This window comes from Centropristis striata, chromosome 18, assembly GCF_030273125.1.
Source record: "Centropristis striata isolate RG_2023a ecotype Rhode Island chromosome 18, C.striata_1.0, whole genome shotgun sequence".
NCBI classification, from domain to species: domain Eukaryota; kingdom Metazoa; phylum Chordata; class Actinopteri; order Perciformes; family Serranidae; genus Centropristis; species Centropristis striata.
In genome coordinates, this window is record NC_081534.1 from 33,319,517 (window position 1) to 33,333,587 (window position 14,071).

The 14,071-nt window shown below is 36.4% G+C and overlaps 2 protein-coding genes across 2 annotated transcripts in view; both read left to right on the forward strand.

The window, feature by feature from the left end:
* Positions 1 to 4,370, forward strand: part of LOC131990706 (NLR family CARD domain-containing protein 3-like) — a 33,765-nt gene extending 29,395 nt beyond the window's left edge. Inside the window, exons 8-9 of the mRNA XM_059355822.1 lie at positions 3,246 to 3,292; positions 3,450 to 4,370. Of these exons, the coding sequence (XP_059211805.1) occupies positions 3,246 to 3,292; positions 3,450 to 3,994 (592 nt within the window). The 3' untranslated portion in view covers positions 3,995 to 4,370. The remainder of the gene's footprint in view (positions 1 to 3,245; positions 3,293 to 3,449) is intronic.
* Positions 4,371 to 8,153: 3,783 nt separating this feature from the next.
* The window catches only part of LOC131990750 (NACHT, LRR and PYD domains-containing protein 6-like), a 28,793-nt gene continuing 22,875 nt past the window's right edge, over positions 8,154 to 14,071 (forward strand). The window contains exons 1-3 of the mRNA XM_059355865.1: positions 8,154 to 8,169; positions 11,324 to 11,459; positions 12,416 to 12,529. Coding sequence (XP_059211848.1) covers positions 8,154 to 8,169; positions 11,324 to 11,459; positions 12,416 to 12,529 — 266 coding nt within the window. The remainder of the gene's footprint in view (positions 8,170 to 11,323; positions 11,460 to 12,415; positions 12,530 to 14,071) is intronic.

A 14,071-nucleotide genomic window follows, 5' to 3' on the forward strand; every position in this document is an offset into this window, starting at 1 on the left:
TTTATGTAAAGTATGAATAACTTTGGTCCCAACACTGATCCTTGTGGAACTCCACAGGTTACATGTTTAAGTTGAGATTTAATATCATCAATACTCACATATTGAAACCTATTATTTAAATAACTTCTTAACCAAAGTTGTGCTATACCTCTTATGCCATACCGTTCACATTTCTGTAGAAGTAAAGAGTGATCGATCGTATCAAATGCTTTACGCAAATCAATAAACACACCTACTCCAAACTGCTTATTATCACTTTGGCTGTTTTCATCTTATCTGGAAAAATACCAGTTTGAAAAGATTTGTTACAAATATAAGTTAATGGCTCAAGGACACAAAAAATAACCTCATTTATAAGTGACATATTTAGATCATTGCAATCAGTAGATGTTTTACTCTTAAATTCTCTTACTACTTCTAAAATGTCACTTTCACAAACTCCCCCGAGAAACATTGTGTTACATTTATTGAAAGCTAAATTAAAGGTTTCATTTTTTCCACCTGTAATGGGAATCTCTTTTGCTAAGTTAGGACCAACATTAACAAAGTAATCGATGAACTCATTAACCATACTCTCAATATCCTCAGTCACTGAATTGTCACCTTTAACTATGTTTCTTGGAAAACACCTGTCAAACACCTGTCATTACGATTTTTGATCACCTCATTCAATACACTCCAGGTAGCCTTAATATTCTTTTTATATTTTCGAAACAATTGTTCGTAATACATCTTCTTTTGACATCGCATAATAGATGTCAGTCTGTTTCTATATTTTTTATAATTATCCTCCCTTTCCTTTGTTCGATGCTTTAAAAATTCCCTATATAGCTTGTTTTTCTTTTTACAAGCCTTCTCCAGTCCATTTGTTAACCATGGTTTTCTACTCTTTTTAGAATTTTGTGTAAACTTTTTCACTGGACAATATCTGTCATAAAGTGTCAAAAACGTTTTCAAAAAATGCATTGAAGCATCATTGGGATCCTCCACATAAACTTCCTGCCAGTCATGATTTGCCAATCCAGTTTTGAGAGCTGCAATTGCTTCTGGTGTTTTCACTCTACCTGAATAATGACTGTGAATTTTTTCAGAAAAAATAATCTTATTGTTCTTTTCAAGAATTGCAAAGACTGTCACTATATCTGTCACTAACAGTCCACTATTTATCTTCCCATCAATCATGCTTATAAAAATATTATCAATCAAAGTAGCACTGTCCTTAGTTATCCTGCTGGGCTTTGAGATCAACGGATATAAACCAAAACTGAACATAGCATCAATAAATTCAGCAGTTTTCTTATGATCATTTGACTTTAGTAAATCAATGTTAAAGTCACCACAAACAAAAGTCATCCTCCCTTTTTGTTTTTCAAGTATTTCCAAAATCTTTGTGTTAAAATGATCAATGCAGGACCCTGGTGTGCGATAAATGCAGCTAATTAACATATTTTTTTTCTCTTTCCACCTGAATTTCAATGGTCAAACATTCCATCAGATTATCAATTGCAGCTGACATATTGTTAATAACTTTACATTTGAAACCCAAAGCTACAAATATAGCAACCCCCCCTCCCCTTCTGTTCACTCTGTTTTGCCAAAACATTTCATATCCCTCTAGTCCATCTTCCAGCTCTTTATCATTACTCAACCACGGCTCTGATGTTGCTACAACAGTAAACTTTTCTTCGAACTGGTTAAGATAGTCTTTAATTTTGGAAAAATTACTATGAAGACTCCTGCTGTTAAAGTGGATCACAGTTTTTAACTCTTCCTCATAATAATATTCACAGGTCATATTAACATTCTAATAGAAATGGATTTCTGGATCAATGCCATTTTCTAACTCATAAAACCTATGATCTTGAAAATCAAAAGATTTTAACTTTGTGTGTTCACACATTGTCATGCCCAAGTATTGTTTCCTACATGTATCATATTGATCACATCACACAGTAAACACAAAAAGAATAACATTTCTCCATTAATTTATCATTTATATCTCTCGAGGTCCTTGATATCTCTGACAGCAATGACTTTGGCCTGTTCTGGTCTACCATTGAGTCTAATGAATACCTTGCAGTTCCTTGTCCAGGTGTCTTGAATGCGCTTTTCCTTCTTCAGGAGTCTTGCCTGCCGTGCGATTTCAGCATTTCTCTTTGTGAGATGCTCGTTAACATAAACTCCTGTTCCCTTCAGTTTCTTTCCCAGCTTTAGCACCTCCATTTTATGTTTTCTGTTCACAAATTTGGTTATGATAGTTGGCCTCTTGTTTTGTTTTTGTAGGATAGTGTGACATGCTGCTATATTTTTACTGTCCAAGGGAATGTCTTTATCATTGAAGAATTTAATGACTTGCTGCTCAAGTAGAAGTTTTTCACCTCTTGGTGCGTCCTCCCGCTCCTTGTCTCCTGCTGTGATCCGTGCGTAGGAGTAGTGGTTTATCTCCAGCCCAGATATCACCAAATCTTCCATTCCTGTGTACTGTTCCAGGTCTTCTACTCTTCTTCCCAGCTCCTCTATCTTCATGTCTTTTTCTTTTATCACAGCCTTCAGTTGTCTGACTTCATCAATTAAATCCAGTAGGCCCACCTGTTGTTTACCCACCTTGCTCAGCTCCTCTGACATAAAGTTAAGGGACTTGTTAACTTCTTCCATATCTTCTGATAACTTCTTAGTTGCCATGTTTCTCTTCATCAATAGACGTTCTTAGAAAAGGTTAAGTTCAGTAGAAACAGAAGACTTTGAGGTTCCAGGTAATCCAGTGATGTTGACTGCAGAGCACATGTCATGAAAAATACCAACATTTTCAAAAATACCAAAAGATAACCCTGCAAACTGGCTTAAGATTTCTTTGTGAAGTTAAGAAACGTAACTAATCTCTCAGATGTTAAATGATTCCCATGATATTCAGGAGATTGTTAGAGCTGATCAGCACAGAGCTTCCAACCAGCAGCCATTTTGTGACACCTGATGAGGTGAATTTGCTTCATTTTTAAACTGATTCTTTGAATAAGTAACTGTTTGTTTTGATAAGTGCCAATTGTAAATAAAGTGCTGTTTAAAAATCAAATCTTCTTCTTCTTCTTCTTGTCTTTTCTCTCAGAAATCATGCAGACAGTTGACTCAGAAGAGTTTCAGCCTGTTTCTCTGTCACACTGACAAACTGAGGAGCTCTGCTTCATGTTGAACAGCAGTTAGGACTCATGTTGGATAGAAAATCATTGTGACTGTGTTTCTTCCTCCAGGGTGGACCATGGTGGAGAGAGGTGGTTAACACCTGGTCTGAGGAAGTGTAAGTGTGAGATTTATTAATTAAAACATGACTGACAACATGTGTCATCATTAAACTTTATAGAAATGAACAACATCAGGACACAAAGACAGAATAAACCCTTCAGATGTGTCTGATGATAAACTGCTGCTGTGTTGTGTCTTTTCCTCTCCATCAGATTTCTGTCAACTCACACTGGACACAAACACAGTAAACAGAAGACTCAAACTGTCTGAGAACAACAAGAAGGTGACACATGCTGGAGAGTATCAGTCATATCCTGATCATCCAGAGAGATTTGACTACTGGGAACAGCTGCTGTGTAGAGATGGTCTGACTGGTCGCTGTTACTGGGAGGTCGAGTGGAGAGGAGAGGTAACTGTAGCAGTGAGTTACAGAGGAATCAGCAGGAAAGGATACAGTAAGGACTGTTGGTTTGGATGGAATGATCAGTCCTGGAGTCTGAGGTGCTCTGATGATGGTTACTCTGTCAGGCACAATAACATTAGAACAGTCCTCTCCTCCTCCTCCTCCTCCTCCTCCTCCTCCTCTGGTAGAGTAGCAGTGTATGTGGACTGTCCTGCTGGCTCTCTGTCCTTCTACAGAGTCTCCTCTGACTCTCTGATCCACCTCCACACCGTCAACACCACATTCACTGAACCTCTTTATCCTGGGTTTGGGTTCTCGTCCCCTGGTTCCTCAGTGTCTCTGTGTCGTCTGTAAGACAGAGACGACTTCCTGTCCTGTGGTTTAAATGTTGGACATGGCTTCACTGTGGCTCATATATAATTCACTGATTGTTCCTTTAATATCAGACATTTTATTGTCCAGGAAAATGTTGAAACGATCTCCTGAATTTGTTGTGTAGAAACTGTGTTGAACATTTGTTTTTATGAATCTTTTTCAGTTTTTAAGACACTGAATGTTAAAACTGTGTGTTTGAGATGTCTGACCTGCTGGTGAACTCTTGTGAAGAAACTGAGGCAAAACTTTGAGTTGGACATGTCATTTTTAGATACAGGAGTTTGGGTCTGTTTTGCACCAAATTAATGTATATTGCCTCATTTAAAACATGCAAATCAAATCATCAATAAAGAAATATATAATAGTAAATAATGTTTTGTCAGTTTTTTTACACATCCGGTCACAAACATCTATTTCAGTTTTATTTAATAACTTATTTGTTTTTTCCCTTTATTTTTTACTCTTAAATGAATAAACTTTCCCTCCAGTTTTAATGCTTTATTTAAACATTTTTTTAATGTACCTTCATTTTTCTAAATGAATTAGATTATTATTATTAATAATAATAATAATAAAGACATGAATAAGTTTCATCCATTCTGAAAATCAAAATAAAGAAATAAACTTTCCCTCCAGTTTTTTTAATGTTTCTAAATTATCTTCAATAAATAAGTAAATATAAATAAACGTTCCCTCCTCTCTAATATACTGTCATGTTTCTAAATAATGGGTTACAAAAGTTTAAGTTAAAAAAAAAAAAAATTCTGCTCCCCAGAGACACTGTGACTGATTCTGCTGAGACCAACGGTGAAGTGACAAATTCTCACTGAGCAGAGAGGAGAGGACAGGAGACAATACTTCTATACTTTCAATATGTGGAGAAAACTTAATTTTTAAATTATGAAATTCAGGACACTTGTGAAAGGAAAATGACTCAAACTGTGTCTCATTGGTGAGACTGTTTGTCCTTTACATCTTTCTTTAGTCACCACCATTTAGTGGACAGATAGTCAAACTACATCACCTGATTTCACTCACTCTGAAACACGTCACTGTTTACGAAATTTTTATCCCATTTTTATTTATCACCCAGTTTGTCCTATTTCATGATCCTGGGCGCTACCTGGAGTTGTAGGGCAGGGGAGTGTGTGTGTGTGTGTGTGTGTGTGTGTCTGTGTGTGTGCGTGTGTGTGTGTGTGTCTGTGTGTGTGCGTGTGTGTGTGTGTGTGTCTGTCTCTGTGTCTGTGTGTGTGTCTGTGTGTGTGTGTGTGTGTGTGTGTCTGTGTGTGTCTGTGTATAGGTGTGTGTCTGTGTGTGTCTGTGTATAGGTGTGAGTCTGTGTGTGTGTCTGTGTGTGTGTGTGTGTGTGTGTGTGTGTCTGTGTGTGTGTGTGTGTCTGTGTGTATAGACCCCATATACTGTTCTTGTAGAACAGTAGTTCTCAACCTTTTTGAGTCGTGACCCCCAATTTAACATGCATGTTGTCCGCGACCCCCGCTCACTGAACACAATCTCACACGCACAGTTCAGATCACCCAAAAAAGAAACAAAATGACCAAAAAAGACACAAATTGACCACAAAATGATCAAAAAAGACACAAAATGACCAGAAAAGACAAAAAATGACCAAAAAAAGACACAAATTGACCAAAAAGACACAAATTGTCCAAAAAAGGCACAAAATTACCCAAAAAATTAACAAAATGACCAAAAAAAGACACAAAATGGCTAAAAAAAAAGACACAAAATGATCAAAAAAGACACAAAATGACCAAAAAAGACACACAATGACCAAAAAAGACACAAAATGACCAAAAAGACACAAATTGTCCAAAAAAAGACACAAATTGACCAAAAAAAGGCACAAAAAAAGACACAAAATGGCAAAAAAAGACACAAAATGGCAAAAAAAAAGACACAAAATGATCAAAAAAGGACACAAAATGACCAAAATACACATAAAATGAACAAAAAAATATGTTAAGTTACAAAAAAGACTAAAACACATGAACACTTTAACACAGTGGAGACAGAGCTGACTAACAAAATGATTTGGCGACCCCCAGAAATCATCTCAAGACCCCAATTGGGGTCCCGACCCCAAGGTTGAGAATAGCTGCTGTAGAACACTGCACACAATCACACTTTCCTCAAATATCTTTCTGCCACTTTTTATTGTTTTATTAGTAATAAGTCACTGAGTATAAACCATATCATGAGACCTTTGTGATAATGTTTGATACTGTTAATGTTTAACTTGAGTTCACTCCAAAGTTCAGAGCTGCTCTGTCATCATATTTCCTTAAAGAACACTTTAGTCTGGAGATGAGTTCAGAGAGTTCCTGCTGTCAGTTACATGTTTGTTCTTTCTCTGGTTGGTTTGAATTCATTTCACCTTCCCTCGTCAGCGTGATGCAGATTATTTTCACCATCAGAAGGTAAAGTAACCAAACGTTTTCATCCTGTTTGTGTCAGCGTGAGTTAAACTGATCTGATAACAGTAGAGATGGTGCTGATGTTGCTTTGTTAAAAGTGGATACAAGATCATTTAGCTTTGCTGGTTTTGTTGGTATTGTAAATCACACTACACTGTAAAAAGAGATAAACAATAGCTACTCAATAACATTGAGGCAACAGATTGCACGCAATATTATTAATTAAATCTAACTACGTTACAAGTTGAGTTAATAACAACTTAACAGGAAGTGCCTGTCATTTAAAAACGGACTAATTCTATTGTGTTGGATTCATTCAAAATTCTCTTGATTTAGAATTACATACACATAAAGATTATATTTAAGGTGATCAAAATAAGTAGATTCTATCTCAAACATTTTTATATTAAAGTTACTTAAACAACTGCCTCAAAATCAAGGACGCATTTATATTTAATACATTTTATCACATATATTAAGTAAAATGAAATGACTACAGAATAATTTATTACAGTGTACGTGATCAGAAAAAACACTTGTGTGATGTTTAAGTTTTGACTGAATTATTTTTTGTTTTTTTCATATTTAGCCTCGACTTTGTGCTGGTGTCGCAGTTATGTGTTAATATTTTGTCTGCAGCATTTACATACATTTATAGAGGAGAAGAAATATTAGAAATACAATAAAATGTTCCTGCCATCGACAATTATCTAAAGTTCCACCAAGGTTTGATTTATTACAGCAGCTATTCTCAACCTGGGGGTTGGGGCCCCATTTGGGGTCGCGAGATGATTTCTGGGGGTCGCCAAATCATTTTGGAAGTCAGCTCTGTCTCCACTGTGTTAAAGTGTTCATGTGTTAATGTGTTTTAGTCTCTTTGGTCACTTAACGTCTTTTTTTGGTCATTTTGTGTCTTTTCTGGTCATTTTGTGGTCAATTTGTGTCTTTTTTGGTCATTTTGTGTCTTTTTTTGCCATTTTGTGTCTTTTTATTGTCATTTTGTTTATTTTTTGGGTAATTTTGTTCATTTTTTTGGTCAATTTGTGTCTTTTTTGGGACAATTTGTGTCTTTTTGGTCATTTTGTGTCTTTTTTGGTCATTTTGTGTCTTTTTTTATCATTTTGTGGTCAATTTGTGTCTTTTTTTCTTCTTTTTTTTGGTGATCTGAACTGTGCGTGTCGCAGACAACATGCATGTTAAATTGGGGGTCGCGACTCAAAAAGGTTGAGAACTACTGTATTACAGGACTGTTTTTATCAATCGCAGTAAAAGAGACAATAATGTACGTCAGCGTGAATGTTCATGTAATTGTTTCACTCGTGCTACAGCAGCATTAACTGAACATAAAACAGTTAATGCATACGAACGTGTCATTCATGCATCAAAACATGATCTTTTAAAAATAATCTCCATCTGCAACTTATTGCTCAAATATTCAGCAAATTATACAAATTAAACTGGGTGTTAAAGAGTTACAGTACAGTAGCATTGCTTTTAACACATTTGTTAAATGAAATCATAAAATATGCATGTCAGTTTTATTAAATGTTCATTATTAAAGTGAAGTATTTTGTTTTTAGGCGTGTCCGTCCACCCGTCCCATTCTGGTGAATCTCAGGAACACCTCAAGGTAACTATGAGAGAAGTTTGAAGTGGAATTTTGTCTGTTTTGTTTGGTTGAACTGGATTTGTGAAACGTAACAATGGCCCAAACACTGTGTAAGAGCTCAGGAACCACTGGTGTTATATATATATATATATATATATATAAATATTTAGTATGTTATAAATGTGAAGACCCCTCCTGCTTACCCACTCCGCACATTTTACTGTCACTCATTAAGTGCTTGAAGTTCAGAGTCTAAAGTTATTTACAGGTGGGGTGGTTAGATATCAGCAGGTAATATAATGTAATTAAATATCATACAGGAAAAGTTCTCAGAGCATTTTCAACAACAATGTGTTGGAAATAATTCTGTATTTATGATATTTAGTCATTTAGAGCTGCAGCAACTTAAAAACAGTTTGGGACAAACAATGTTTATCATCTTTATTATAGATGAATATGAATTATCATTAATGTTACAATATATCACAAAATGTGAATCACTTCGTTTGACCGAAGTAAATTTTTTCTGGAACAACTGAGTATCTTTATTACATTGTGTCTTCATTTTATATTTAATCAGACAGACTTCAGACATTCTATCAATCATACATTTCAACTCAAACAACTCAACCATAAAATCATGAAAACTTTCCACTGGCGTCCTCATCATCCAAGACTGATTAAAGTCCAAAAGTCCTATCAAGATAAAGTCGATAAAATAAGATTAAATATGATACGACCGTAGCAAGTGTCCAAGAAAATGACAGACTCACAATACAAAGATGCTTTTCATTTAAATACATTAACAATAACTTGTCAACCCTGTACAATTAGGTTTTATTATTACTGATTTGAACAGCTAATATGATTTGAGAGAAACATGATGCCATCCAGATAGATCAACTCAATCAGCATAAAAAATTTTAACAGATAAAAGTATTTCCTTTGCTTTCCAAATGTTAATTGTTTTAAATGTTCTGTTTTGACACTTTCTTGGATAAAAATGGGAAAAAGTCAACAGTACAACTTTTATGTGGTACAAAAACAGACCCCTCCCTTCAAACTGAATATAATTATTTCAATAATTACATTTTCTTTTTAACATAATTTTTTGGTGGCTAGTTTTTCTGTCTAATCTAAATAAGTATTGTTTCGTGTAATGAAGTCACGAAAAACTGCTCAAAATTTTGCATTGAAGTAAATGGGACGTCCGAAAAAAAATGAGCGAAAAAGACACAATAATTGGAGATATTTAAACGTCTACTTCTCCGGCATAATTTCAGCTAGAGACTCCATTTAAACTTTAAACAGTAGACACAAGTCTTGTGTATTGGTGTATTAATCCACGTTTCGATAGGTCATATCGTTTTTTATCAATCCCTGTTCAATGACCATGATAATTTTTGGAGAAATTCTGAGATTATAATGGGTGTGTATTGCACGGAATGTTCGTGTCACAGTGTGTGACATCATCACCAGAGTGTAGAGGGAGAGAAGAAACTGTCAAAAAATTAATTTGAAAACTGCGCTCCAGGCCGCAAATTCCACCCTACAGAAATAATTTATACATAGAAACGTAGGAAAATTAGTCTTCTCCCTCACAATCCTCTGGTTAAGCTGTCAGAGTTATAGTTTGGGCGTAGAACGCACAGATGCGCCACCAACACCACCAACAGCCTCATTGGCTCCCATATTAAAAACGCAGGAAGATTTATGAAAAAGGGAGATGTAAATTTTTTTTTAGATCGCTCTAACAAAGCTATTTTTTTCATTTTTCTTAAAAAGAAAACATATGTAGACGTTCAGGAAGAACCCAGGACGCTCAAAGTGAAGTCGGATCAATGATAGGTATTATGGTTTTGCCAAAAATGCTTTCTGTTCGAGGCCAGAAATTCCAGTCTGTCCACCTCTGTTACGGACATTGGCAGTTGGTGGCAGTTAATTCTGTTGATTGCTTTGATCTGATTGCCTTTGATCTTTGATGTGATTACAGTTACAGATACACACACATGCGCGTTAGCACACAAAAACACACACACACACACACACACACACACACAGATAACTTTATATGATTTTTGTACACACACACACACACACACACACACAAATGCGCACATAAGCGCGCACGCTCCTCCAGATACACATGGTTCACCATCTATTGTGGCTCTGCTCACACTACTGATTGGACCACACACACACACACACACACACACACACACACACACACACACACACACACACACACATTTTGAGGTTAAAGGTCATAGGTTGCTGTAAAAATAAATAATTGAAAAGGAATGCTCGTTGTAGGTGTGCTCCTTGTATATTATATAGTATTATAACATTACTAGTATTAATTGTTATAATTCTCTGAATAATGTCATCATAGTGTACACACACTGGCAGTAGCCCCCGTGGCCCTTTCAGAATTTCCCCAGAGGAAATTTTCTAGTTTTATTGTTGGAGTTGTGTTGCAGTATCAAGGGTCACTGCAAACTGACAAACATTTTATTGTCACTCATTAAGTGCTTGAAGTTCTTGAAGTATTTACAGGTGGGGTGGTTAGATATCAGCAGGTAATAAAATGTAATTAAATATGATACAGGAAAAGTTCTCAGAGCATTTTCAACAACAATGTTCTGGAAATAATTCTGTATTTATGATATTTAGTCATTTAGAGCTGCAGCAACTTAAAAAGAGTTTGGGACAAACAATGTTTATCATCTTTATTATAGATGAATATGAATTATCATTAATGTTACAATATTTAACAAAATGTGAATCACTGCGTTTGACCAAAGTAAACTTTTTCTGGAACAACTGGAAGAACCGAGTGTCTTTATCACATCGTGTCTTCAGTTTATATTTAATCAGACAGACTTCAGACATTCTGTAAATCATACATTTCAACTCAAACAATTCAAGCATAAAATCATCCAAGACTGATTAAAGTCCAAAAGTCCTATCAAGATAAAGTCAATAAAATAAGATTAAATATGATACGACCGTAGCAAGTGTCCAAGAAAATGACGATACAAAGATGCTTTTCATTTAAAAACATTAACAATAACATGTCAACCCTGTAAAAGCAGAATGGAAGTATTTCCATGTCCTTTGTTTTTACACATATAACTATAAATTGTTGTGGTCTTTTGAATTATTATTTAGTTTAATGTCGTCTGGTGGTAGAATGCAGTATGACAGTGTGTCCTGTGATGTGCAGCTTGTTGTAATGACTGAGCATGTTGTGTTTGTGTGAAGGTGAGGACTCTGCTATGGATCAGTGTGAGGACGGAGAGGAGGGAGTCCCTGCACACTGCAGGAAGTCCATCGAGGATGTCCGGTTGTTGTGTGAACCTCCTGAGCTCAGAAATGTGCAGCAGTCTGCAGTTCCAAGGTGAGCATGGCTTGACATTAACGTTTTTTTTCACCAGCTACTTTGGCTCATGGTTTTTAGTTACGCTTACCTGAAAGATCGTATCAGTTATGCAAAAGATGAGCTCTGCTCGCCCTCCATAGCTGCGTGTAGGCAATTATTTGGCCACAAAGGTGGGATTTTAAAGTTTCCAACAAAGTGTTCTGGACATATTTTATTGCATCAAATGTTTGAAAGGTGGTGAGTGATTGTATGGGTATTAAGGAAACATTTAATTAATTTAGCAGATATTGTCAGTGATTGGGTTTTTATTTGATGACCTTTCTAGTTTGAGGTCAAAGGCACAGTTACAGTCACCAACCCATGATTAGGACATGAGTACGTAAATCAGGAAGGTATGAAACACTTTTGAAAGGAAATGCTCATCATCACAGTTACGGATTTAACATTAGCTTAAAATAGTTGTGTTATATAGGTGGACAGTGACCACAACAAACCTACCAGATGGACCAGAAGTAACATGGAAGGGAGGAAAGGAGTGTTCCTATTTAATAAAATTGCAGTTTCCCAAAATTAAAATGGAAGTTTGAGTGAAACATTTGGGTGACTCACCATTTCGCAACAAATGTTCTTGGTTTTTTCAAGTGTTTCCTATAGAAATGCAATTTTACAGTTTTATAAAATGAGTCAAAGCTTTTCCCTGTTTCACAACATTGCAAAGAAATCCTGAACAAACAGTGGGGTGGTGGTCAGCAAAAATTAGGTCTGTCTAAATAAAATGGCACCATGCAGTTTCTCTTCAGATTTTGTCTTTAGTCCTTTTTAAATATCTCATGGCTTTATATAGCAGATAAAGTTCCACAGTTGTCAAATGAATGTTTTACTTGTTATCAGGTGAAACCCCATAGGTTTAAGACACAATTATAGCATTAGATTATTTGCAGCTAATTTTATTGAGACTTTAAACTTTCTCTCAGGATCCATAAGCAGAGACCGGACTCTCCTGAACCCAGCTGTGTGTCCATGAAGAGTGACCGGTCTATGTTTATACCTAATGACTTCAGAGATGGACACCATTCAGCCAAGCAAAGGTAAGAATCTAAACTCATGGTACCCTTTTTCTTTGTAGACTTTCAATCTTGTCAATGAATTAATTTTTGGGTTCCCATGAGGTGTTTCTTTGGGTTTATGCAGGATGACATAGTTTTCGGGGTTCTCCTTTTAAATCCATCAGGGGGAAGTGGCACAATGTGTTTTTAACTTTAATTTTACAATTTTTGTTCAGTACATTTTAAATTGTGTGGGGGGTGAGATCCCCACATAGAAAGACCTACTGGTAACAACCATTGCTCAGGCCTGGAAGAACTCCACAGAGCCTGTAACCTCCTGCACCTGAAGCTTCACGCCCAAGTAATCCATCAGAACAGCAACGGGTTAAATGGCCTCGATCCAGCTAGATGGAAGAATGACGGCAGTTTGAGGATGTAAGCACAGTCCCTTGGACAGTTCAGCCAAAGAGGATGCAGACAGAGACCAGAGATGTTTGGGTTGGAGAAAAAACAATAGGGAAGGATCCCTCAGTTAAGAACCAAAGGGTAGCATAGATTAGCCAGCTACGCTGTGTTATAAGAAAAACTTAACAGTCTCTGAAGTTCAGATTCTCACAGGCACCTCGGAAAGAGAGGACCAGCGAGCAGGCAGCCTTCATAGTGGATCCTTTGGGTTCTCTAGGGAGCTAAGTGGCTGAAACGCAATAGTGGAGCAGCTAAGTGCTCATTTTTGCCAGAATCTTTCAGTTTATGATACAAGCGTGAAAATTGGCATGAACATTCTCCATGGGTCACTTAACAAGAAAATTGTCCGAGACATTTGAAATTTTAAGATGGCAGCCATTTTTCAAGATGGCCGACACCTAAGTGGAGCAGTTAAGTGATATAATGGTTTATTTGGTAATACAAGCATAAAAATTGGCATGAGCAGTCTCCGTTGGTCACTTGACAATGACCCACCCACAGTTATTTGAATTTCCAAAATGGCGGCCATTTTTCAAGGTGGCCGACACCTTAATGGAGCAGTTAAGTGATATAATAGTTTATTTGGTGATACAAGCATACAAATTGGCATGAGCAGTCTCTGTTGGTCACTTGACAATGACCCACCCACAGTTATTTGAATTTCCAAGATGGCGGCCATTTTTCAAGATGGCCGACACCTTAATGGAGCAGTTAAGTGAAATAATGGTTTATTTGGTGATACAAGCATACAAATTGGCATGAGCAGTATCTGTGGGTCACTTGACCATAACCCACTCACAGTTACTTGAAATTCAAAGATAGCGGCCGTTTTTCAAGATGGCCGACACCTTAGTGGAGCAATTAAATTATATAATGGTTTATTTGGTGATACAAGCATAAAAATTGGCATGAGCAGTCTCCATGGGTCACTTGACAATAAGTCACCCACAGTTACTTGGGTTGACAAAAAAACACTCCCAGCCACTTGAAATTTCTATTTTCAAGATGGCCGCCCCCTGGATCCTCAAAAGATCAATTTTCTCATAGAAATGTATTGGGTTTTAGATTATTCTGGAAAACAAGTTTTAACACATCGTAATACAGTTGTGTTGATTTGTT